This window comes from Brassica napus, chromosome A10 (genome assembly GCF_020379485.1).
Source record: "Brassica napus cultivar Da-Ae chromosome A10, Da-Ae, whole genome shotgun sequence".
NCBI classification, from domain to species: domain Eukaryota; kingdom Viridiplantae; phylum Streptophyta; class Magnoliopsida; order Brassicales; family Brassicaceae; genus Brassica; species Brassica napus.
Window position 1 is genome coordinate 6,884,766 of NC_063443.1, and position 25,933 is coordinate 6,910,698.

At 36.2% G+C, this 25,933-nt stretch overlaps 4 protein-coding genes, 1 long non-coding RNA gene and 3 other non-coding genes across 10 annotated transcripts; 7 read left to right on the forward strand and 1 right to left on the reverse strand.

Moving 5' to 3' along the window:
* Nucleotides 1-4,813: 4,813 nt before the first annotated feature.
* Nucleotides 4,814-6,745, forward strand: LOC106402814 (polyadenylate-binding protein 1-like). 2 transcript variants are annotated; one of them, XM_048742223.1, is made up of 6 exons: nucleotides 4,814-5,118; nucleotides 5,211-5,313; nucleotides 5,591-5,658; nucleotides 5,890-6,081; nucleotides 6,157-6,272; nucleotides 6,395-6,745. In XM_048742223.1, exons 1-6 carry the CDS (start codon nucleotides 4,960-4,962, stop codon nucleotides 6,438-6,440), a joined length of 684 nt encoding a protein of 227 aa, XP_048598180.1. In that variant the 5' UTR covers nucleotides 4,814-4,959; the 3' UTR covers nucleotides 6,441-6,745. The 2 variants fall into 2 exon arrangements, with proteins under 2 accessions (XP_048598180.1, XP_048598181.1); XM_048742224.1 differs by having other exon boundaries at nucleotides 6,157-6,266.
* A 6,899-nt stretch (nucleotides 6,746-13,644) lies between these two features.
* Nucleotides 13,645-16,166, forward strand: LOC106406416 (zinc finger transcription factor YY1). Its single transcript, XM_013847077.3, has 6 exons — nucleotides 13,645-14,001; nucleotides 14,071-14,129; nucleotides 14,198-14,403; nucleotides 14,482-14,571; nucleotides 14,663-14,806; nucleotides 15,391-16,166. Exons 1-6 carry the CDS (start codon nucleotides 13,916-13,918, stop codon nucleotides 15,952-15,954), a joined length of 1,149 nt encoding a protein of 382 aa, XP_013702531.1. The 5' UTR covers nucleotides 13,645-13,915; the 3' UTR covers nucleotides 15,955-16,166.
* A 2,044-nt stretch (nucleotides 16,167-18,210) lies between these two features.
* Nucleotides 18,211-19,243, forward strand: LOC111216001. Its single transcript, XR_002664709.2, has 2 exons — nucleotides 18,211-18,744; nucleotides 18,855-19,243. It is a non-coding gene; the product is annotated as an uncharacterized LOC111216001 (long non-coding RNA).
* Nucleotides 19,244-20,295: 1,052 nt separating this feature from the next.
* On the forward strand, nucleotides 20,296-22,735 carry LOC125578933. The gene is made up of 8 exons (XM_048742081.1): nucleotides 20,296-20,730; nucleotides 20,811-20,950; nucleotides 21,020-21,119; nucleotides 21,186-21,284; nucleotides 21,415-21,762; nucleotides 21,853-21,945; nucleotides 22,025-22,231; nucleotides 22,306-22,735. Exons 1-8 carry the CDS (start codon nucleotides 20,413-20,415, stop codon nucleotides 22,570-22,572), a joined length of 1,572 nt encoding a protein of 523 aa, XP_048598038.1. The 5' UTR covers nucleotides 20,296-20,412; the 3' UTR covers nucleotides 22,573-22,735.
* A 236-nt stretch (nucleotides 22,736-22,971) lies between these two features.
* Nucleotides 22,972-24,826, reverse strand: LOC125578934 (U6 snRNA phosphodiesterase 1-like). 2 transcript variants are annotated; one of them, XM_048742082.1, is made up of 6 exons: nucleotides 24,591-24,826; nucleotides 24,399-24,491; nucleotides 23,669-23,915; nucleotides 23,496-23,592; nucleotides 23,362-23,427; nucleotides 22,972-23,255 (listed from the first exon to the last, which is right to left on the reverse strand). In XM_048742082.1, exons 1-6 carry the CDS (start codon nucleotides 24,760-24,762, stop codon nucleotides 23,058-23,060), a joined length of 873 nt encoding a protein of 290 aa, XP_048598039.1. In that variant the 5' UTR covers nucleotides 24,763-24,826; the 3' UTR covers nucleotides 22,972-23,057. The 2 variants fall into 2 exon arrangements, with proteins under 2 accessions (XP_048598039.1, XP_048598040.1); XM_048742083.1 differs by having other exon boundaries at nucleotides 23,198-23,255; nucleotides 23,362-23,422; nucleotides 23,492-23,592; nucleotides 24,591-24,765.
* A 281-nt stretch (nucleotides 24,827-25,107) lies between these two features.
* LOC125579675 lies at nucleotides 25,108-25,217 on the forward strand. The gene has a single exon (XR_007317733.1). It is a non-coding gene; the product is annotated as a small nucleolar RNA Z107/R87 (small nucleolar RNA).
* An 81-nt stretch (nucleotides 25,218-25,298) lies between these two features.
* Nucleotides 25,299-25,396, forward strand: LOC125579616. The gene has a single exon (XR_007317675.1). It is a non-coding gene; the product is annotated as a small nucleolar RNA R30/Z108 (small nucleolar RNA).
* A 76-nt stretch (nucleotides 25,397-25,472) lies between these two features.
* On the forward strand, nucleotides 25,473-25,565 carry LOC125579692. Its single transcript, XR_007317747.1, has one exon. It is a non-coding gene; the product is annotated as a small nucleolar RNA snoR31 (small nucleolar RNA).
* The last annotated feature ends 368 nt before the right edge of the window (nucleotides 25,566-25,933 follow it).

The window sequence follows — 25,933 nt, forward strand, 5'->3', positions numbered from 1 at the left end:
TTGACCAACAAGAAACAAAAGAATGAAAGTTGATTCTTACACATGGAAGTAAACGAATTTGTAATTTAAACATACATTGTATTTATATTTTTTTTTAAATATTACATGTTAAGGATTATTTACACATTAATTTTTATTATGTTACCGTTTTTAAAATCAATTCCTGCTAAAGAAGTAGTGACATGTACAAAATTTTTCCTTTTCACAAGTCTCCGTGTAAAGAATTAGTGAGAAAAGTGGGTAAAGAAGAAAAATAATTATGTTCCATAAAATCCCAAACGGTTATGGTTTCATTTGAGGATTAAAATAAGATGATGTTTCAGTGATTAAAAATCACGATCTAATAGCGGTTACAAAATACAAAACGAGCGACGATCACAAGAAGAACACAAATACTTTTTCATGATCTTGAAACCGAGAGGAACAAAACAAAACATCCGTTTTCTTACGACATGAAGCATTTGCACTTTATTCTTACAGTAAGGATTTAAAAAACGCTGGCTTAAAAATACAGACGTTGGCAGTTTTAACTGCGTAAAACCGTAACCGATCAAACCGCTAACACCAAAGAGGATAAATCCAACAGCCGCAAATTAGTATCAAAAACGATTTTGACCATAGATTAAGATCTCTCCAAACAATTTAAAACCAGGAAGATGAAAGATGGGGAAAATAATGATTTCTCCAATAAAAGGGCCTAAAAATAAATTAATTGAACTTCGTGCCCTTTCAATCTTAAGTGTGAGTTTTGTTTCTTTTGTTTATTTATAAATTACAATTACTATACAATTAGTATCCAACAAAATTAGAACATGTGTTAGACAATAAAATGAAAAGCAGCGATTACACCTACTGAAAATGAGTTTAGCAAAGAATATTCGTAACGTTTGAAACAACATAACTCTTCATCTTCCTATATACACTACCAATTTCAACTAATGAGTTCCAACCCTATCTATATCAGCCGTTAAATAAAATAACAGTGCATCTACAAAAAAAAAACAAGCTACCACTTTGTCAACAAGAAGAGCCACAGATTATTCTGGTTTTTAACATTTTAATATAGGAACTAATTTAAAATATAATATTAGTTAAAAGTGTTATATTAGTTTACTTTAAAATAATAGCTATATCTAGAAAGCTTGACTGTCTTATGTTTAATTTTTTTGTTATAAATATTATTAAGATACCAATTACTAGGATACATTAATCAGAGTAAGTAACTCAGTCCTTCAACATTAAAACTCGAGGCAATAAGATAACAACAAGTGTAATAAAATCTATCTTGCGGTTGACATTGTCTTATGTACACACACATTTTTAGCATATTATAACAACTATTACTCTGCTTACAAGACTACCACATCAATGAAACTTACATTGTAGTTCTATCAATACAATGTAACGAAATTTTTAATTGCACTGAGCTGCCGCGCGACATCGCGCGGGTACAATTCCTAGTCTGATCAATAGGACCCCAACTAAAGTCGTCAACGACATGTCTCCATTTGAGGTTCTAAACAAGACCAAGGCGCGTGTTTGGATGCCTCTGTTTTAGGATGATACTCGGGGAGTTGAAGAACAAGCTTGATCCTAAAAGCTCAAAGGCCATGTTTATTAGTTATTCTCCAACACAAAAAAATGTATAAGTGCTATGATCCAGTGGCAAGAAGAGTTATGATCTCAAGGGATGTTAAGTTTGTGGAATCTAAAGGATACTATGAGGAAAATAGTTGGGAAAGTCTTTAAGACCTCTCACAAGGACCTTCAGATGAAAGACCTCTCACAAGGACCTTCATATAGGGCAAACAACTTGAGAATCATTTTGGAGAGTCTAGGCATCAGTCAGCCTCGCAGCAGTGAGGTGCCAAGGACTTCTCCCTCACCACCATCTACTGGAAAAAATGAAGAAGCAGCACCAGTTGGTGAAACAGTCCATCCTGATCTGAGGGGGAAAATGAACCTGAATCACAGCCACAAGGAGATGATTCAGCAAGCATACATGATCAAGATGGAGATGAATCTGATCAGTCTAGTGAAGATCAGTTTCATGGAGATCAAAGACAGGAATAAGCAGTGGTAGAAGAGCAACAAATTCAACCATTGAGAAGGAGAACAAGAGTAAAGAAACCATCCAAGTGAGCAGACACAAAAGTATACTTCAACAGCAATGCAGTGGCTCATCATATCCACGCAACAAGTTCTTTGGCGAGTTACCCTCCAGAACATGTAGTCTTGAACAGCAATTTGGATCAAGAGTATGTTCCAAAGACTTATGAAGAAGCCATGGAGCATGAAGAGTGGAGAGAGTCAGTTGGAGATGAAGTTGGTGCCATGATCAAGAATGATACTTGGTATGAAACTGAGCTTCCCAAAGGAAAGAAAGCTGTTACAAGCCGCCTTCTATTCACCATCAAGTATCTTGCCAATAGAAAACCAGAAATGAAGAAGACAAGGCTTGTTGCAAGAGGATACACTCAAGTCTATGGAGAAGACTATCTGGATATCTTTACACCAGTAGCTAAACTCCACACCATAAAGATTCTACTCTCCTTGGTAGTGAACCTTGAATGTGATTTATGGCAGATGGATGTCAAAAATGCTTTTCTTCAAGGAGAGCTAGAGGATGAGGTTTACATGAGGCTACCCCCTGGTATGGAAGACCTTGTTAAACTAGGGAATGTCCTTGGATTGAAGAAAACAATCTATGGATTAAAACAATCACCAAGAGCCTCGTACCACAAATTAAGTACAACTCTTAATGGAACATGGTTTGTAAAATCAGAAGTTGATCATACTCTCTTCACCCTCACAACCAAACAAGGAATTGTGGTGATTCTTATCTATGTAGATGATATCATCATCACATGAAGTGACAAGGAAGGTATCATCACAACCAAAACTTTTCTTAAGTTTACTTTTGATATTAAAGATTTGGGTGAGTCAAAAAGTACTTTCTCGGAATAGAAATATGCCGATCAATTGAAGGACTGTTTTTATCCCAAAGGAAGTACACACCTGATTTGTTGAGTGAGGCATGTGAGCTTGGAGTAAGAGTAGCAGAAACTCCACTTGAAGATGGCTATAAACTGTTGCGTGAAGGGGAGTTTGAAGACGAACCCTATAGAGATGTCAAACACTATAGAAGAATGGTTGGAAAGCTCTTCTACCTCACCATATCCAGACCAGATGTGTGCTTTGCAGTCAATAAAGTTAGTCAGCACATGCAAAGGCCCAAGATACATCACTGGATATGGTGGAAAGGATCTTGGGATACTTAAGAGAGGCTCCTGGTCAAGGTGTTTGGATGGCATGCAATAAGAACATTGAAGTTGTTGGATATTGTGATGCTGATTGGGCTGGAGACAGAGTTGATAAGAGATCAACCACAGGCTATTGCACCTTTATTGGAGGGAATCTGGTCACATGGAAGAGCAAAAATCAGAAGGTTGTCTCTTGCTCAAATGTTGAAGCAAAGTACCGATCTATGAGTAGTGAACTCATATGGATCAAGAGACTGCTAAAGGACTTGGGTATTGAGATCACCACGCCCATGACTATGCACTGTGACAACCAGGTAGCAATACACATTGCATCCAACTCAGTTTTCCATGATAGGACAAAGCATATAGAAGTGGACTGTCACAACGTGATACAAGCAGTGGAGCAATAAGTGATCCTTCCATGATGTTCAAGAAGTGAAGACCATCTAGCTGACATCTTCACCAAAGCAGCCATCATCAAGGTTTGTGAGTTCATTCATCCTAAGCTTGGACTCATAGATCTCACATGTCACTGATCCTCTTGTCATGGAGTATTGTACTCTTTTTCTTTTGTTTGGTTTTTTATCCCAAGTGAATTTTCCAAGTAAAGGTTTTAATGAGGGAATGCTTATTGGTTTCCAAGCTTGGCTAGTTTTTATAGTTAAACTTTAAGGAGAGTGTTGACATGAAGCAATAAATAGAGGACATTGAAGTAAGCCAAGAAGAAGTTCGTCATAGTTAATGTTAACAAGATTTGCCAAAGAGAATCAAGCAAGGCTTGCTAGTATGAACATTACAAACATATATTTTATTATAGCTTTCCTAGTAAGCTAAGAGTGTTTAGCTTCTTGATTGAGACAGTTCTTGTTTATTTCTCTTCTTCTTCCTTATAATGTATTGTAATGACTTTTCTAAGATTTAAGAAAAATTATTCTCTCATTTTTTCTTTTATCCTCTCTCACTCTCTCCTGTGTTCTTCATTCTCCAAAAACTAAACTCTTACTGCATCTTTTACTCTCATGATTCTAACAATTAGGAATGAGAATCTTTTGCTCAGTGCTTTGGTTCCCAACACTTTATCTCCGAACTGGCTCGCTATCTCTTCCGGGTAAGGGTCACGAGATCCAAAATCCCAAAGACCGGATAAGGGTCACGGGCTCCAAATCCCAGAGAAAATCATGTGCCATATTATTCCGAGTTACCGTTAACCCACCCATTTTACGTTGGGTTGGTGAGAAACTTAAGAGTGGAATAGCAGTGCAATGAGGAAGATGGCAGAGGAACGAGACGGGGATATAACACGGTGATGACATGGCAGTCATCGGAGACAGTTTGCTCTGTTTAACAGAGACGAGATTTTTTTATTTTGGAGAACAAAACGATTTTTAGAACACATTTCATTGGGATTAAAAAAAGTTGAGGTGCCACGTAATCATAATTGGGATCCATATGGCACGTCACGTTTCGTTTCCTTTTTCCCGAAAGAAGCCCATTGTGAGATCCAACCGACACAGTTTCGGGTTTGTACTTTGTGTCTGTCCACTTGAAGATTTGTTAGTTACACAATTACCCTTTTTTTGGAAACCTGTTATTACGAAAAAAAGGTCTTGTTCCCTTTTCTTTCCCGATTTCAAGCCCTAAACTTGTTTTTTCTCGCTTTACGACAGTCACCGAGTGAGAGAGAGAAGAGATAAAGATGACGCTAAGCGATGAGCAAGAGCACGAGGTGTACGGTGGAGATATCCCGGAGGAGGAGGAAGGAGAGATGGAAACAGACGAGTACGAGGAATACGTCGGAGAAGAAGGCGCTGCAGGCGGAGGAGATGAGGAGCTTGAACCAGGCTCTGCCTCTAGGGTATTGTGCTTTCTTTCGATCCAGCTTTACTTTTATCCAATTGACCCTTCCTACTGTATTGTTTTAAGTCTCTTGTTATGGTTTCGATATAGGATTTAGAGGACATGAAGAAACGAATCAAGGAGATCGAGGAAGAAGCTGGAGCTTTGCGTGAAATGCAAGCCAAAGCTGAGAAAGATATGGGTGCTGGCCAAGGTTTGTGTTTATCTTTACTTGTGCGGGATGCTTAGAATCTTTGATTATGATAAATTAAGTTTAGAGCATGTCTTGTTGATTATGATATTACTTAGTTTCTGTATTGAAATCTTTTATCTAATTAATGAATTTTTTTTTTAATTTTAAAATCATTAGTAATCTAATGCTTTGGTAGTGGGATCTAATTAAATGATTCTAGTCCTCTAGGCAAGAAGACCCTTTAGCTAATTTGGTGAATGTTTTATCCCTTTTTGGTTGTTGCATCATATGAATGAAGATCCATCAAATGCTATTAGTTCGGCTGAGAAGGAAGAAGTGGATTCCCGCTCAATATATGTTGGCAATGTGAGGCTTCCATTATTAATTTCTTACGTTTTTCTTTTCATTTATGTTTTGTATCTTTTCGAAAGAATGTTTATTTTGTTTTTGGCATCAACGGAATTTGGAGGCTGGTTGTTGTTTGTAAATTGCTAAATGACTTACTTTCTTAAGACTGCAGAACCTTAACTCTCCATCATTGCGTTTATCTGTATCTGCTAAAGCTTTAGTCCTCAAATGATTCTTTGAATATGTTAGGTGGACTATGCTTGCACTCCAGAGGAAGTCCAGCAGCATTTTCAGTCATGTGGAACAGTCAACAGGGTTACGATTCTGACAGATAAGTTTGGCCAACCCAAAGGTTTTGCCTATGTCGAATTTGTGGAAGCAGATGCCGTTCAGAATTCACTTATATTGAACGAGTCAGAACTGCATGGTCGTCAGATTAAGGTGCGGTGAAGTGTTGTAGTTACATTTTCTCATAGCTAAAGGTTTGCCATTCTCATACTTATGCATTTTTTTCAGGTATCCGCAAAGAGAACTAACGTCCCTGGAATGAGACAGTTCCGAGGAAGGCGGCCTTTTAGACCCATGAGGGGATTCATGCCCGCCCCTATGTATTATCCTCCATATGCGTATGGGTACATTTCAGAAACTTCTCCACCTCCTCTCTTTTAAACAAAAACTAGCAACTGTTGGGGTTCCATATTTTTGATTCAGTGTCTATATTCATCAATGATATGTTGATCTATGGTTTGTGTAGGAGAGTTCCTAGGTTCAGACGGCCAATGCGCTACAGACCATACTGATCAAGGGAGATTGGTGTTAAAAGTAGCAGCTGCCTTTTGTTTCAGGAAGGCAATTATCATCAACCGGTGGTTCATTTGAGACAGTTGTTCGATTAAACAGAATTGAATTGAAGAATTTTATGGCAAAGGCTACCTTTATGTTTAGATTTTATGTACTATATTTGATGAGAGGAGCTAATTTTGAGTTCCTTTCTTTTTTATCTTTGGGCAAAACTCATAAAGCTTTCCATTGAGAATGACATCCATGTTACTGATAACTCAAAACTCTTTTATTGTCATTAATAATAATCAACTTCAGAGTTCAAGGAACAGCAGAAATTAAAAAACACAACAGCAACCAATAGGTGCAAACAGAAACAAACTCCAAACAAGATCAAAGGAACTTGAGAAGTGTGAAAATAAGATAGCCGTTATGTGACCAATGTTATTCTCTTTTTGAGGGACGGGACTTCCGGCCTATATAGATTTTCCTCTTAAGATTTCTCCGACTTTCTTCGTTTTGAGTAGCTATTTTTTTCCGGCAGCTAGCTACGGTATCAAGAAAGGAACTAAAATCCTTACTCGTCTGTAATCTCTTCCTTTTCTAAACTGCGACTCCCTTGTTGAATAAAAAAACTGCTGACTTCTTTCGTTTCCTTTTCTCAGAGCTGGCTAAATGGGAGGGCAAACAGTGCACCTTTTCCAGGACCCAATTTTTTTTTCTTATACAACAAGGGTCCAAATTGAAGATGTATGGTCAAGACGTAGCTGTAGTAGTTCATGAAGCACAACATGAACTACGACATCAGACGAGGATAAACAGTTGTTCGAGTCGGTTAAAAAGCATTAAAAGAAGATTTACTGAAGAAGTCAGTATAAAGGAATTATTGAAGAAGAAGCAATCGAGCTTAGAGAAAAGGAAGATTGGCTTATTCGCTGAAGAAGCATATATGGAAATTTTCCATTAGATAGATTTTAGATTTAGGGTTTTCCTCTAAAAGTATAAAGAGGAATCTTGGCACTGCGTGACCGTTTAACACACACACAGAGCTTTTAGCAACAGTAAGGTTTGCAAGTCCGAATAAGGAGAAGCAAAACCACTAGGGGTAAAGAGCTTGAGTGGTTCATAGACTGCATCAAGTATGTGAATGAGCGAGACTAGTCAACACAAGTCAAGGTTTGTCTTGAGCTTGCTTGAAGGATTACTTTTAAAAAGAACTTGTATGTGCTTTTAAAAGGATTAATCCAGTTGTATTTGTTGAAAAGAAATATTCATGTGTTATTGTGTGTTCTAGTTAGTGTAGCTCGATTATATTACATTAACACAAATTTTATTACTTGAATTTAGACAAATATTTAAATAATATGGTTATCTAAGTTTAAAAATATTAAAAATACAAGCAATTCTAATAAATTTAGTTAATTTGTTTTGAAATTTGTATATTTATAATAGTAAGTTGACAATAATATTACAATTAATTAATTATATATCTTAAAGAATAAATTTTTCCAAGGGCTCTTCTTATTATTAAGTCGGCTCTGCTTTTTCTGTTTATCTATTTCTTTCTTTTCAAGCCGTGACAGCCAAGCTTTCCTTTTTGATGATTTCTCAAAAGATAATTACAGAATTCAGCATCATTAGTGATAAATTCACCTCAATTACGCTTGACCTGCTTTTCGAAAAGTTGAACTTTTGATGTACCTCTGTTGCTACTGAAATTCTGCTGAGCAATTTGATGCCTGATATGCTTCACAACGCGAGATGTACTATGTCCTTGGATGAAAAAGAATTTCTCACACTCCCTGTTAGCCGATATTTAGGATCATTGATAAGAATGAAACAACCCTTTTTGGTCCCTATTTAACCTGAATTGTCAGTCTATGGCAAGGATGATTGAGTACAAGACAATTGCATGGTGTATGTATGGAAGAGTTTGGGGTATCACTTTATCAAAAGATAGTTTCCAGTTTGTCTTCCAATATGAAGAAGATATTCATACTGTTTTAAAGAAAAACTTGGAACATCCTAATTTCTAGTATATGTGGAAAGACATAAGAAAATTTATTTAGCTACCTATGTTAACAAAGTGTGCTTAATTTTTCAAGCATACATTCATTTAAATATCCAGAGTTAAGTGTGCTTGAGTTGGTGTAGTAGAAGGATGGGTGACATATCGGGAAGTGATTCGCGATATCGTGCGAGTGAGGACAAAACACGGGAAAATATCATATGGTGATTGCAGGGTCAGTAAGCATGACTAAGGAGCCTCTGAAAATATTAACCTGCCCTCCATCACAGGGAATGGGGCTCACGACTGAGAGAGCGGGCGTGTGAGGCTCATTAGCCGTTGGCAGTCGAGATGTTACAAGTAATATTAGAGCTAGTTAGTCATCTCGGTTCTGACCCGAGTGGGGTCTTGAGACATGTCATGGTGTGCAATGGGGGTGTTGCGCTTTGTGAGTGGGGGTGAATTGTAACATCCCAATTTCTTGTATATATGGAAAAGCTTAAGAGAATTGATTGACTACCTATGTCACCAGAGTGAGCTTACCTTTTCGGGCACACATCCATTTGGAACTCCAGAGTTAAGCGTGCTTGAGCTGACATACTAGAAGGATGGGTGACCTACCGGAAAATAATTCGCGATATCATTCGAGTGAGGTCATAGCATGGGGAAATGTCATGTGGTGATTGCAGGGTCAGTAAACATGCTAATGAGCCTCCAAAATAATTAACGCACCGCTCGTCGCACGGAATAGGGCCCACAGACCAAGAGAGCGGACGTGAAAGGCTCATTAACCATAGGCTGTCGGGGTGTTACAATACCTTAGTCCTATAATCATTGGGAAATGGTGTTTGAAAGATAAACATCAAATCCTCTAGAGGGATTTTTGAACTTGATGGAATTTGGATCTGGATTCGCCACATCCCGAAGATCTTCTTTACAATGTTCACTATAGCATCGGAGGTTGGAAGGTTGGGGAGATTCCTTATGATCCTAATATCTCATAGACAAATGACTATATCAGAGCCAATATCAATTGTGACGATGATAAACCAGAAAAAGCGACAGAGAAACTGAATGTGCCATCTGGTGGGATGGTGACAATTGAGTTAAAGTATGAAAAATACATAAAATGTGCTCACAGACTAGAAACTTCAGTGTCCACTTATGAAAAAGGGTTTGGAAGAGAAATAAAACTATTCCAGATTCGTGTAAATGGTAGTTTTTTTTTAATAATAATTCTATATTAATATTTCATCCCAAAAAGGGCAAATTGGAGCAATACATAGATCCCGGCGACAAAGTAAACGGCAGGCTAGGTTACAAGGTGAAAAGCTAAAATCTAAACACAAAACATGCTAAGCAAGAGAGATTCAAGGCTAGGGAAAGAAGGCAAAAGGGAGTTTGCTCCCTACTCCGGTGAACACCGGTGACTATCACTCCGAAGTCCGGGACATCACCTGGCGGGTGTCCAAGCCGACACAGGATCCATCACCAAACGCCTTCATTCAAGCACACCGGAGGAGCCCCGCGGCCTAAGCACACCAGATCCAAGGAGAAGACCTGACTCTTGAAACCCTAACGCTGCCGCTTTCGCAGATCCGCCACCACACAGGTCCGAGACGCTCCCACTCCTCCACTATCCCAGCGGTGAAGAGAAGGCTCTAGGCCAACGAGAAACAAGCTCAAGTGAACCGCCATCTCTCTAGAAAGCTCCGCCGACACAAAACCATTCTCACCAACAGCAACAAACCCACCCCCGATGACTGACAAGCAGCTACGGGCAGCCTCTCAGTCGTCCTCAAAACCGAAACCGCCACCATCGAACCGACGAGCCACCAGAGAATGAGAAACCGTAGAGGTCAAACCGCACAGATGACCTACCCGTCTCGCCAGAAAAACAGAGAAGAACCTTCATCGAACCACATATGTCGACTGCTCCGTCTTGTAGCTCAGAATCCGAGTGGGTATGGAGGTCGTTAAAGCTCCGGCGTTGCCGCCGTCACCGTAGCGACTCCAACCCTAACACAAAAGGAAGATGTGTTTTGAGAGAGAATAAACAAGGCGCGTGTGTAAGTGGTAGTTAAACGCAATAGGGTATTGAATGCTCTTGCAAAATCTATATATCTGGGTGGACCTTCGGGCTTCCCTACTCTGTTTCATGAAATATCAAAAGCCATGTTCTAAAATGTGGGGAGGAGGTCCGATTTTCCGGCGACTAGGCATGAAGCGGCACCCTACCGCTGCGATATGCTACCAATCAGACAGTTAGGCGGTGTGATACAAAAAAATCTTTGTTTTCGCGATTTTGAAGTTCAAATCAATGAGTATTGATAGATCTATAGTTGTTATGTGTAAACAACAACAAAAAAAGCATGAGAAATGAAGAATTTTTGAAGAAAATCTATGGCAGCCGCAAAAAAAAAGTTACAGAAACAGACAAAGCCCTAATAAGAAGATGAAGAGATAATTACAAAACTGCCATTTAGTAAAAAATATAAAATATATGTGAAACTGACTCTCTTGGACATTGAACCCATGACTGATATGTTAACAAGCAATGACTAAACCAATTGACCACACGAAATTTTTGTGATTTGTTACATAAACTATATTTTGTATATAACTTTATTTTAAAAATAACATAAAACTTAAGATTTATCCCCGATTAATCTTCGATTAAAATCCAATTTCTTTGTTAGGCGCTAGGCCCAACCCGAACGCACATGTAGCGCCTAGCGAGTTTCCGAACAAGGATCAAAAGTATATCGTAAAATGGCTCTGATGTATATTTCTCACTCAGATGAAATTGAGAGGCTAGTCAAAATTGAGAAAGTCAAACAGGAGATTGCAGTTAACATTGAAGAGTCATCACTTCGACTTACCTGATTTACCAATGAATTAAATAAGTTTGGCCAACCAAAAGATTTTTCCTATGTCGAATTCGTGGAAAAAGATGCTGTTCAGAATTCACTTATTTTGAACGAGTTATAACTGCATGGTCATCATTTTTTTTTTGTCATCAACTACAGACTCATACTGACTCTGTGAACCACTCCGGTAGATTTTGATCCATGTGAACGACAAACGACGGTTGTTTCCTAACACTGCGTGCTAGGCTATCCGCTCTTGAATTTTGCGTCCTTGGTACATAGATAATCTCCGAACGTGTGAAAACCTCTTTCAGGGACTTAATATCTGCCAAATAACTTGCAAATGCTGGCCATTCTTCTAGTTCCGAAACCATCTTCACCAACTGAGAACAATCTGTGTTGATCATCATAGTAAAGTGCGGTCAAGTGTTGTAGTTACATTTTTGCATAGCTAAAGATTTATCATTCTCATACTTGCTTTTAAATGCATTATTTCAGGTATCCGCAAAGAGAACTAACGTCCCTCGAATGAGACAATTCTAAAGAAGGCGGCCTTTTAGACCCATGAAGGGTTTCATGCCCGGCCCTATGTATTATCCTCCGTATGTTTATGGGTACGTTTCATAAAGTTCTCCACCTTCTCTCTTTTAAACAAAAACCAACAACAGTCGGTGGCCATATGTCACCAGAAACAAGGAAAAAAAATTGATTCGAAGTATGAACTGAAACAAGAACAAACATTTCAGTGGATAAAATAAATTGAACATGTTGGGAAGACGCTGAAACACTAGATGATTTTATAGATTTTTCCAGTTCCTGAAAGAGAGATAAATCAAACTCCAAAATAATAATGAATCAAAAACATGAGAGATATTGGATTCTTACCAAAAACATTGAGAAAATTAGGGTTTATATGATTGAATGAGATCATTCACAAAGAAAAAAACTAGTTATTTATTCAGGGAAGAAACAAAGTACTTCCCTGATCAAATAAGAAACAAAAGAGAAAGAGATAAATAAAACGAAAGAGAAAAAGATAGAAAATAATGGCTAAAGAGGTATATAGACTCATATCTATACGGAGTAGGGAAATATTGGGTTATAGAAAAATGCACATTGATCTTCGAACTCATTTTCATCTACTAGACATTTTTAAAAAAATGTTTTTATTTTCTTATGGGTCATTACCAAATTTATTTCATTAGAAAAATTGACAATGATTACATGTCTTAATTCTTAATATGACATGTTAAATTGCATTTATGAAATTTTACATTTTTGATAAAATGTTCCAAATATAACAATAACTTATATGTATCACCATTAATGAAAACTTTAAATTAATAAAATAACTATAAGTATATAATTTTTTTACGTTACCTTATAATTGAAAATTAAATGAAAATATGTAATTTTTACATTTTTAAAATGGAGAAATTTTACTTATGAAAATATTTGTTAGTTAACTGCTCAAGTTATGCTTTTATTCATTAATTGGTATAAAAAGAAATCAAATTTCAAACTAGTGAATTTATTCTTATATGATCACCATAAAATATGTTTGTTGAACAACGTTAACTTTTAGTCAACTTGTTGAGTTAATTAATAAATTAGTTTATAATATAATTCATATTTTATTACTTTAATAAATAAATAAATATGTTTTAACTAGAATAAAAAATATATATATATATATATATATATATTAAAATAAATATAAGAGCAATTCTCTCAAATAGTAATTTTTAAGTTTTTGTCACAAAAAAAAACAATCAAGAAAAAAGTGACCAAAATAGCCCATTTTTATTTTGAAAATATAATTTTAATTTTTTTATTTTTTAAAAATTTGAAAGCATATCCCCAAAACCCACCCCTTCCTAAACCCTAAGTCTATATTAGTTAATTTTAGGGTAAAAAAATATTTTTTACCCTCTAATAAAACTTATTTTGGTCATTTTCTTTATTAAGTGATATTTTTGTGACAAAAACTTAAAAAAAGGTAATCATAGAGAATTTCTCTAAACGGAATCATAAATACACTATATAATAAATAAAATTTATTTATTTAATATAAGTTTAATGAAATTTAATACTAAAAATTAAAATTGATAAGAAAGATATAACTTATGAAAAGTATTTATATTTATACTGAAAATGCCAAAGCCGTTTTTTTTAAATTAAAATTAATTTTTTTACTTTAAGAACAATATGTTTTTAATTTTTTTATTACTAAGTATGTTTGATAATTTTTTTTAATATACTTAGTAAAATATGTTTTTATGTTTTTTTGGGTCAAAATAAGCTTTTTTTATGTTATATAGTGCAATTGCTCTAAAACTAATTTCCAAACCAAACATGTAAAGAAAAGGCTATTTATTTATTTTTTGTATATTTGCAGAAATCTGTTTATGAAAAAAATCAATTTCCAAACCGGAGAGAAGTAAGTAACCCTTGATTGACCTATCTTTCGAGTTGGAAAGAGGAGAAGGAATCGAATCGGGGCTCCATCGGCAAAAAAAAAAAAAAAAGTATTATAGGTGAAAGAAGGAAGGTCTATCGTTTTCTTCCACGGAGACTGCAAACCCTAATTATCACCAATTCCAAAACTCAACCTTGGATGGAGCAGTATCCTTATCAAAATCCCTTCGAAAGACGCCCAATCCTCAAATCCAAGGCTCCTGCTGTTAAGTGGGTCAAGGAGTGGTAAAATCTCTTCTCCTCGTCTCCTTACATATATGTAATCGAGGATAAATTATTGTCCTTTTTCTTCAGGGTTCCACAAGATATTGTTGCTACAGGTGGAAAGTGTTTTCTTCGCAAATGGGTCACAGGTAACAGTGATTATTCTTGTTTTCTGCATATTACTTGCTCTGAATTGTATTTGGTGTGTTGGTAACAGAGGAAACGGTGAGGAGACTGAAAGAAACAGAGAAAGAGTCTACCACAGATGTCCCAGACCCTGAGCCCGAACCCACTTCTGAGATTTTATTTCTCTGCAGTTACGAGGGTTGTGGGAAGATGTTCTTTGATGTTAGTGCCTTGCGGAAGCATTCCCACATCCATGGTGAAAGGCAGTATGTTTGTGATTACCCTGGATGCGACAAGGTAGTATTATTATTGTAATAATAACCTTAAACGTGTTCCCTGGGCCTGCTTAACTGATTCACTCTTCTTCTGTAATAGAAATTTCTGGATAGTTCCAAGCTGAAGAGACACTGGCTCATTCATACTGGAGCTAGGGACTTTGTTTGCACTTATGAAGGCTGTGGCAAGGTTCTAGATTCCTTTTAGTCTCTTTTATTAGCTCTTTTTTTTTTTTGCATGTATTACCTTGTACTATAGTAACTTTAGATGATTGGAACAGGCATTCTCCTTGGATTTTAACCTCAGATCTCACATGAAGACGCATTCACAAGAAAACTATCACATCTGTCCCTACTCCGGGTGTGGAAAAAGATATGCTCATGAATACAAGCTTAAGAACCATGTTGCTGCCTACCATGAAAAGGTTTTTCATTTCTCATATTCTTTTCCTTGAATTATGTGTGCCTTGTGCACGTAGACAGAGCCTTCCTTAGCCTGAAAATCTATCAGAATTGCTTTAGTTTCTCTGTCCTAGAGGTAGGCTGTTAACTAGTGTTGTTAAGGCTTTAGTAATCTCACTTAAAGGAAGCATGTTACTCTGCTATGCTATCTTCCTTTCTGGTGCATATATAACTCTAATTGATATTATCTGTAACCGTCTTGTGGTGTCCACTATTATTAAGAAAGATAGGGTTAAACTAGCAGTTCTTAAGATAATGATTCTGGTGTTAGAAATGTTCACGTGTTGATAATAGCGAGAGAAATGCAACCTTTATTTATCCCTTTCTTAGCGTCTTAGAACTGTTCTCTCTCTATTATGAAGGATCAATGTTTCGGTGTCAGAAGTGTTGACTGTTGCAATGCATAGCTAGAATAAATGCGTAGATTCTTCCATGCGTACATCTTTGTAAGCATTGAAGTATGGCTTATTTTTTCATCTTTTTGAGCATCTTAGAACTGATTTCTCTCTCTCTCTCTCTCTTTCAATTGTTACAACCGTATTGACAGAATGCTGCTGGAGAGACGCCTAAATACACGCCACCGGCAGAGAAAGTATCAAGGACTCCCAAAACACCTGCAACGGTTTATGGCTCAGCATCTTCGGAACGGCCGTATGCATGCCCTTACGAAGGGTGTGAGAAGGCTTACATACATGAGTACAAGCTTAAACTCCACTTGAAGAGAGAGCATCCAGGGCATTTAACAGAAGAGAACGCAGAGAACCCCACACCGAACAAGCACGAGCTGGAAGAAGGCAGTGACCAAGATTTTTACAGGAAGCACGCTAGCAACGGGAAAAGCCAGACGCATATTAAACAACAGAGCAGAGCTAAGCCAAACATGAGGACACCACCAGCCAAAGCTGGAAAGAAAGGCTCAACCTCTTCACCGGCCAAAGCAAGGATGGTCAAAAAACCATGGCAGGTAAAAGAAACGTATGAAGGAGAAAGAGAAGAAGAGGAAGAAGATAGTGAGGAGACGGAGGAAGATAGAGAGAACGTGGATGATGGCTGGAGGTTTGGGGGAAACAATGAAGAGGATGATGATGAAGAGACCGAGGATGAAGACTAAGGTATTACTTCGTCTGAAAGCCATAGGTTGCTATTTTTGCTTACTTTCCATATCTTTATGCGAAGGTAAAGTTGAGTGAGTAGCTGTATTTCTTCATTCCTCTTTTTTTCGTTTCCATCCCTTTGACAATCTTCTAGTTTTAATGCACTGTACAGTTACTGTGTTCTCAACATTTTCAGAACGTTTATTTCTCTGTTTTTTTTCTTGTTAAACTATCTATGCTATTAAATCAAGGGATTCCCAAGTACTATTAGGCCCTTGGTTTTGTAAAACAATTACAATGCGATGCTACTCTTATATTTATGCATAGTATAATTAATTAATAACAAACAAATAATTAATTTAGGAAAAATTCCAAAATTAAAAAACAATTATGTATAATATTTTTTTTTAATCTTTTTCTTAAAATGTAACACTATATTTATCTTTCTAAAATTATTTACAACAATTTCCTAAAAATGTACTTGCTATAATTATTTACATAATAATTTTTGTATTTAAATGTATAATTATAAAAACACGTAAATGTATTTATATAAATCAGAAATAATCATCACCAAAGTTTTAACTAGAGAAGATGAAGAAGTATAGTAATATTTTTATTTTCAAATTTGTACTGATATTTAAAATTTTACTTTACTGTAGTAGTTAAAGTGTTTGCTCCGCGATAATAAATAAGTTTGAATCTCTGAAGGAGGCATATTTAAAAAAAAAATCAAAAACGGTGTCGTTTTGTCTTATTTATAATTATCTAACTTAGGTTATGAATGGGAGGCAGGAAAAATGCAAATCATCTACTGTTACAGGAGAATTGCACTTTAATCACCCATTCACCATTTTTTGTTTTTAAAATTTATTTGGCATTTTCTGAAAAAAAAGCAGATCCCACACGTGCAGTTCTGTCCACTACTTCGAATAGTAAAAGCAGTTCAAGCAGGACAGATCAAGCAGATCATGATGCAGATCAAACAGGACAAGTGCAGATCAGGCGGGACAAGTGCATATCAAGCAGATCAAGTGGATCATGCAAGAGAGAACCAGATCAAATAATTTATTATAACTTATGAATGATAAAATCAGTTTAAAACTATAGATCATATATTAAAACAATAAAATGGCACTTAGATATCTAAACAAATATCTTAGATGTTATAGGATCGGCCGAAATGCCTGTAAATATTTTATAAGATACTTATACTTCTTTTATTTCTTATTTATAAAAATTAAAAATTATATGACAAAAACTAATAAGTAGAGAATGATAATTTTGTATTGTTAAAGTTGTAAATAAAACAAAATAAAAATATTGTATTCATAAAACTAGATAAATATATTTTTAAAGTTATGTGTTGTAACAAAGTTATTTATTGACTAAACAAAAAAAAAACAGATCAACACCATCAAATGTTGGCGGGTGAGATCTTCATGCAGATCTCCTGCTTTTTCTTCAAAAAGACAAAAAATATTGAATTGCATGCAGATCTTCCGCTTGATCTGCTTTTGTAAACAGAAAATGGTGAATGGTGAATGTAGTGCGAGAGAACTGCATGTGCAGGAAATCTGCACTTGTCCCGCTCCTCCATTCGGACACTTATTTGGTGATATTTTCCCACTTTTTTTTTTTGACCAAAAAATCATTTTATTACCAATTATTAATATATTTAATAATCTTCTATAATTTTTTATATTTAATACTAATCATATTTAAACTACAATATTATACATTTACATAATTAAAATTTCACATATGAGAGACAAGTAGACAATGAGATTTTTTGTTAATGGAAAATAGAAATATTTGGTTAATTACTAATTTTTTTATTTTTTTAATTTTAAAGATTTAGTAACATAACTTTAGTGAAATATTTATTGTTATTTACGTATTATATTTGTATATTATGTATATTATTGTTATTTTTATTATTTAAATATATAATATATTTTTAAATTGCTTTTATCATTATAAACTGTAATTAATGTTTTAAAAATTGGACCGGAGCAGTGGAACGGTAGATCAAACTGGTCAGACCGTGACTCATTTTTTTGACTTGTTTCTGGTTGTGTTAAAAACTGGATTTGAGTTATACCAGTAAATCCAATCAAAAACCGGTCAAACATGCTAAAATCATAATCTAGTTCGATTTTAAAAGCTGGTTTTTAATTAAGTTTAAAATTGTAATTTTATAAAAATCATAAAAATTTCATATGTTTTCTAATAACCATTTAAATAAATTGATTTTGTCATATTTTATAGAGAAATTACCTATAATAACTCATATTTCTTGTGTAATGACTAGATTAACACACAAAAAGAGAAAAGGAAAAAAATACCAGCAAAAGTCTAAAATAACCCTATCAAATAACTGAATTAAACAAAAAAAGAATTTTTTAAGTAAAATTTTCATTTATTTAAAACACTTGGAGTGGAATTTTTTTTTCTTTAAAGTTCACTCCCCAGCCCCCTAAGTTGTAACCCATGAACCCTAAATCCCTCGATTTCTCAAATTCCTCAGTTTAACATGATTTCACCTTGATTCGATCTTGTTTGCACTTTCTTGGCGCAACGTAAGCGTAGCCAAGCTAGTGACACTGTTCGTTGATTAAGTAAATGGAAGAAGAAGGGAAGCATATAACATGTTGTCTGTGATTGTTTGCGGCGGAAAGAGATCTCTGTTTGAGACTTCTTCTCCTCCCCTCTCAAAGAAACTCTGTTCCTTGTCTCCCTCTCGTTTCTCCTCCTCTCTTCTTCTCGATCACCTCACCGCCATTTTCCCCGACATGGATACTCATGTGAGCTTTTCGATCCCGAAAGTTTCAAACTTTTTTTTTTTTTTTTTTTCAAACTTTGTTGTTGGGTATTTGCAAGATTGTAACTTTTCTTGACTTTTGTATGAGTTTAGATTCTTGAGCGAGCAATCAACGAATGTTGGAGATGATTTTGATTCTGCTATTAGATCTTTGAACCAGCTGGCAGCTTCATTTAGAATCCGCCAATCAAAAACCTGAATTATCTCTAGTCCAGGAAGAAGCAAAAGTTGCAGTACGAGGAGCAGGAGGATCATCAGGGAAGGAGGAAGTCTTGAACTTGGAGGTATGCAAAATTGACACGAACCATACAGCAGCAAGTTTTTAATGGTAGTGAGCTTCGTTCAACAATGTTTGAGGAATCTTTCAGAGTGTGCCGCTCAAAGATTGTGTTATGATAGATCAAATTGAACTCCACAATATTACTCACTTTCAGTTCACCATGAAAGGATGTTAGACAAACGTTTACTCTTAATTACCAACACTGAAATTCGCATAAAAGGACACCACAAATAATAAATCAGCAAAGGGAGTGAGAAATGAAGTTTTATAAGAAGAGAATTAATCAGCCACGTTAAAAGTCTGTTACTACATATAACTGCCATAACGTACTTAAAAACATGCTATGATATAGAGTTAGTTATGTTATTAATTTATAAGTCTGCTACAAAGTATACTTATTCGAAAAGTTAGCCGTTTGTAAACGAAGAAAATATGTATGCTACTTCAAAAACAAAATAATCTGTCAAACTATACAAAAGTCTACGAGAAAAATTTCGTTGGCTGCAAGAAAGTCTTCCACATTTTAAAAACCTGCTATCATACAACAAAAATCTGTTATACAAAAGTTGTTAGCTGAAAAAAACCTGCCAACGTAAATAAATCTATTGCAACGTATAGTAGACTTATTCCTGAAAGTATTTAATGATATCAAGTCTGTTTTAATAAGTTTGCGGTATGTAATAAATCTGTCAGAGACTAGAAAAAACTGTTATCTCGTGTGACAGATTTTTATCGGCAAACTTATTTGTCTGTGGCAGATTTTTTATGACGTGGCAAAAAAATAATAATGGTATTTTTGTAAATATGTTTTTTGTTAACAAAGAAAATAAGGGTATTATGGGTATAAAAAACAATCTAGTAATTAAAAAAAATTATAAGCTAATCTAGTAATAAAAACATGATTTAGTGTTATTTGAGTAATCTTTCCTATTTTATATCATTTTATTTTATTTTGATATCATTTTAGATTCTACCAATGATAAAATTACATCAGAATAATTTTGTAGCTATACTTGTATATATAATTATTTAAATTAATATAAAAATTAAATTTAAAATCTGGTTGGACTAGTCCAACAGTTGATCTACTTAATCTGCGTGATCTGCTTGATCTAGATCATGCGAACCTTATGTTATAGATCTAGGCAAATTTTTAATAGTTCATATACTATTTTTTTAAAAAATATTATAACTGAATTGAGTCATCTTGATCACTCACCATTTGTTCGTGTAGAGTAATATTTCATTTGTGAAAAGATAAGAAAATAAATGATGACGTGTCAAGGCATTATCCTGATTCTTCGTCGTCACTAGTCCCAACGTTGATTCATTTCTTTCTTCGGTGAATTTGAAAAGATTAAAATTTCAAAGATGCCATCGTCCTTCTCCAAGCCGTCTTTGGATTCTCCTTTGTCCCTGGACGGCGCCGAGGCTGAGCACCGGCTCCGTGAGGCGGAGGAGAGGCTACGCGAGGCCATGGCGGAGCTTCAGCGTAGACAGCGTTCGGCGGCGCGTGGATCTCACGGCGATCTGTGCGATCACGCAGACGTCTCCTGCGTGGCCAATGCGATCGGCAATCTGTGCCAGAGCTTCCTCCTCTCCTACGGCGTCAGAGTAGGGATCGGAATCCTTCTCCGCGCCTTCAAGCTCGCCAGAGGGCAGTCTTACTCGTCCCTGCTCGATCTCAAGGTGAGCAAGAATCTCGATTTGATGTTTGCTTTTCTTAAAAACAAGAAGCCGTAATCTTCATATATGCCTTGGTTTTGCAGCAACTTGTGTCGGAGAAAGACTTGATTGTTAGGGAAGAAGCATGTCGTATTGGTTTACTCTTTGGTGGCTTTACCGGCTCCTATCACGCACTCAGATGCTGTTTGAGGAAGTGGAGAAAGAAGGAGACGCCATTGAATTCGTAAGTTTATGTTTTGTATGTATCTCACGTTTCTTGTATGCTTCTGCTGTTTGATTAAGGGTGGAGCAGAGTTTTAGCAGGTTCAATTGCGGGTTTGTCGGTTCTCGCGTTAGATGATTCCAACCAGCGGCGCACACTTGCTCTCTACCTCTTGGCTAGATTAGGCCAGGTAGAATCATTATCACTACACTGGTCTGTCTATCTTTGAGAGTCTCATCTTTTTTGTTCTCAACAGGCGGCTTACAATTCCGCAAAGTCAAAGAACAAATTCCATCTTTGGGGAAGCCATTGGAGACATGGAGATTCTTTACTTTTTTCTCTTGCTTGTTCCCAGGTATTTGAGATTCCTCCTTTTTTTTTTATTTTGCTTGTCCTAGTAGTCTGAAGTAGTTGGTGATATCTAGTGGAGAAGATAAGCTTTACTTATCATATTTATTGAGTTGTGCTAATTCTGTTGGGTGCAGGTTATGTATGCGTTTATAATGCGTCCTGAAACCTTGCCGAAGTCATATAGAGAGTTTATTCAGAAGACAGGTCCAGTTGCAAGGCCTGTCTACCAGGCTGTAAGAGAATGCTGCAGAGGTGGTCCAATCGATGTAGCCTCCTTATCAGCCTATATTTCTAGTAAAAACGAAGCCAGCGATGTGAAGGTCCAAGAGTTTGCTTCCATCATCCCTTGTTCAGCGATTCATCCACACACTAATTCGTGTCTGGCTCAAAATGCTAATGCAATGTCAGCTACATTCAAGAAAACGTTTCCATTATACTTCTCCCTGACATTTGTCCCATATGTCGTCCTACACCTGCAAAAGGTAAGGAGTCTTTTAGAATCCTATTGATTTTGGCTCTAGTCAGAGATAAATGTCTGTTTTTTTTCTGATGCCATCCTACTACACTTTCAGTTCATGGCTTCTCCTTACCGGACATCTTGGAATGCAATCAGAGATTCAGTTCGATCCACTTCCTTCTTGTCTGCTTTTGTTGGGATTTTTCAGGTTAGCTGGTCTTGACATTTTGATCGTGTCCTTTCATTTCACACAGTTCGTTTCCTAAAACCCTTCCATTTTGCACTAGGCCTTCATATGTGTCCATAGAAAAGTTGCATCCAAGGACCACAAGCTCGTTTACTGGTTTGCGGGTGGTGTAGCTGCTCTTTCGGTTATGTTGGAGAAAAAACCAAGACGCTCTGAGCTTGCTCTATATGTTCTTCCCCGAGCTGGAGATTCTCTGTGGGAGATACTTGTTAACCGCCACATTCTTCCCAATATTAAAAACGCCGAGGTATAATTCAACAAATATTCTTGTTTCAAACTTTCTTCCCCTTTTAAACAATAGAACAACGTTAATGAAATCAGGTTGCTGTATTCTGTGGATGTATGGGAGGAATCATGTATTACCTAGAACATGAACCTGATACATTGGCTCCGTTTCTGAGAGGACTCATCCGTCGGTTTCTTGCTAGTCAAATAAGCAATCCAAGTAGCAAAATCAGTAAGAGTTCTTCCTATATGTATCTCCAGACTCTAGATGCGTTGGAGAAACCAAAAGCGCCCGAGAACCGAGAAGGTGAAACTCAAAAAGCTGAAGAGAAGTATAACCTGGAGGCAATTCCTGGTCTTTAGTAGCTAAGTTCTCTGATAGTTTCAACAGCTGTATTAGCATATCATGGATCATTGTTTTGATGAAACTCCCCTGGAAGAAAAGGGTCCATACACAGAAAAAAAAACCTTTGAGAGGTTAAAGTGATTTTATAGGATTTCAGGAGTTTTTAAGTGTCTGATTTCATTTAACTATCTTCCCAAAATAACCAAAAAAGAACTCTCTTTTTCATTGCAATGGGAAGAGAGACGTTTATGGAATCGTACATTAACAAGCTTGTGTTAAAACAGATACGTAAATAGTCTCAGTGATACATATTCTCCCTTATGGATGGACCAGCAAAATCTATTATGTTCACCATCATGTTAGATATCTCTCTTTTCCTAAGCACACATTAACTCTCTTTTCCTAAGCACAAGGACTATTGGACCACCCAAATAAAAATAGTAAACTCATGCTTCTATGTCGTTACAAATGCATACCTGATAGGTATTGTAATACAGAGATATTATTCATCTGGGAGTTTACATATTTTGTGTGTTTTGTTTCCTGTCTTACACTCGATCCCAGAAAACTTAGAGGTGAATATACGATTTTGCACGCAACCACCAGCTCTAAGCTTCCTCAGTTCCCCGTCAACAGCTCTCTTTAGGGAAGTTCTAATATCACCCAACGCCCAGACCAAGGAGATATGTGGTCGTGGATCCTATATGACAAAATTGAAGCAGAACCGATGGGTTAAGTGTTGGTGACTAATGAATTCATTTTTGAAATAGTAAAAAGCTAACTAGCTGTAAAGTAAGGAAATGGACCTTGTAGAACTCTGGAAGATTGTGAAGCTTGTAAACTTCATTAACAGCATCAATTTGCTTGCTTATCTAAATCAGAAATATGAGGTTAGTACAATACCTAACACATTCAAGGTAACTCTTGTTGTACAGCATACCTCGGATAGTCCAGAAGTGGTGATTTCCAGAGAGAGGAAAGAACGAGTAGAGTCGTCATTCACAAAGACTTCCCACTTATTAAAATCAATCCAATATCTATCAAAAACAGAAGAGGAAACAATTCATAAATCCAAGCATCCAAACTGGTTCACAAGAAACGATGTTTATTTACCTCTTGTGTAACTGAAGTTTTTGCCTAAGCATAGAAACCACAGAGTTAATCTGATGAACACGAAGAGGAACACTTCTTCCCAAGCTTATGTGGAACTCTTTCCCCAAAGCATGGTCAAGCTTCTGGTCATCGTTGCAAAGAATGTTGAGTGGAATATCAGCTTCGACCAAATGAAGATTGGGAACAAGTGATGCAACCCTCTTTAAAACACAGGCTATCTCCTTCTTCGCCAATAGCGGTATAAAAACTAAAATTTCATACAAAATAAAATAAGTAGCATGAGTAAAGGAAGAGGCATTAATAAAATTTTCATGGAAGATCATTATCAATGCAGTAATAAAATTTTCATGGAAGATCAAGATCATAATCTGATATAGTTTTTTTTTTTTTTTTTTTTAAAAGAAAAAGATTAAACCCGGGTCTATTAAAGACACAGACCTAACCTCCGGGTGGGAGGTGCAGCCCACGGCAGGCCCTCTCCCGGGTTTTCATACGGACGTAATTTCCGCAAACAAGAAGATCGAATCCGGAATGTGTTTGCATCCAAGACCCGTCCACTACTACTGGACCACAAGGCCCGCTCAAGTTCTATTTTCTTATAGAGTGGCATTTACAAAAAAAAAAGAGGTATTTCTTTTATCTGATTGTAAGGCATACAAAAACTGAGACTATGTAAGCATCTTACACTAAACTAAACAAGCACTCACATGAGAATTGAAGGAGTGATTACCAGGGATGTAAACATGCAAGGCGTAGTTTCCATCGACATGAGGAAAGTTCCTTACGCGAGTCACAGTCTCCGTTGAGTAGACATCCAAAGAACCTGAGATTTTTTTTTCAAAACGTGATGAGAGTGATACGTATGTATGAATTAGATTCATGAGCAGTGAGAGTTGACACAATCTGCGAGCATCATCATCACCTGTTGATCCAATGGATTCGAGAAGCGAAAGCGGCGGAGGAGGCAAAGAAATCGACTCCTTCCCCTGTTTCCCAGAGGTTGGTACCTCGCCGTGATTTTCAGCAGCCGGAGATAGTTCATCAGTATCGGAGTCCGATGAAGAGTCACCGTAAGAAGCTCTCAATGCGTCCATCGCCGCCGGTCAATTAATCAAAAGAAAAATAACAAAGACGAGCCAGAAAAGATCAAATATTTCAATTCCATTCCAAATAGAACCGAGATAAACCAATTCTTATTAAATCGAACCGAACTTAAACCCAAAACATCCGGGAATAAATCTAATGGGCTGAAAATGGGCCTCCACAGTGACCTAGATAAACCCTAACTATGAACACTATATATTTACACAGCAATCGCCCTAATTCTATAATCATCCTTAGTTGCGTCTATCTATCTATCTAGGGTTGTTCTCTGATCGCTAAGATTTCTCTGTTTTTTTCTTAATTGATTCGTTTATTTGATTATTCTGGAGACAGAGAAAGGCAGTGATGACTCGGAAATATCAAGCTCAACAGACCGGAATGAGTCGTTTCTTCTTTTAATTGGAGATTCGTTTCTGTGTCGATAATCCCGCTGAACTGAGCCTTCTCTCTTCTTTTTTTTCATCACTTGTTTGAATTTGAGTTTTACCGTCACTTGTTTTTCCTCTATAAATTGGTTTTGGGGTTTGGAGATGGCGATGAGGATATAACGCTCCCTCTTCTGATTTCAGCTGAAGAAATTTGCTGGCAGAATCGAACCTAATATCACTAGCCACCACTGAGTCGTCTCCTTATTCCCAAATCTTTGTTTTATTTGATAAACTTGGTTTTTAATTGTTAGTTTATTGAATGCATAAATACGGTGATAATGATGAAGCAATTAATCTAATCCAACACTTGATCTGATTTATGCTATGTGCATCTGATGCTATAACAGTTTAGCTTCTGAATCCCCTCTATATCAATTTCATCCTTGTATACGACTTATGTTTATCAATTTATTACCGTATTTTTATATTTGAAAAATATTGAAAATATTTTTTTTTCTTAGATTTCGGAAAAATCTTAATTCCATAATTGATAACTTTTATTCCAAAGTTTATTTGTTACGATTACAGTGTGAAAATGTAATCTGATCTAATCCAATACTTGTTCTTGTGAGATGAAATGAATGCTAGTATATGCATCCGATATTTCATCTTTTTATTTATGTATTTCCCACAAAATCAACGTTCCGTAGTCTTGATAATAAGACATTCTTACTATAAAAGAGCATAAAGTCGACTATTGAAATTAGTACTTGAACGTAATACTTATAAAATA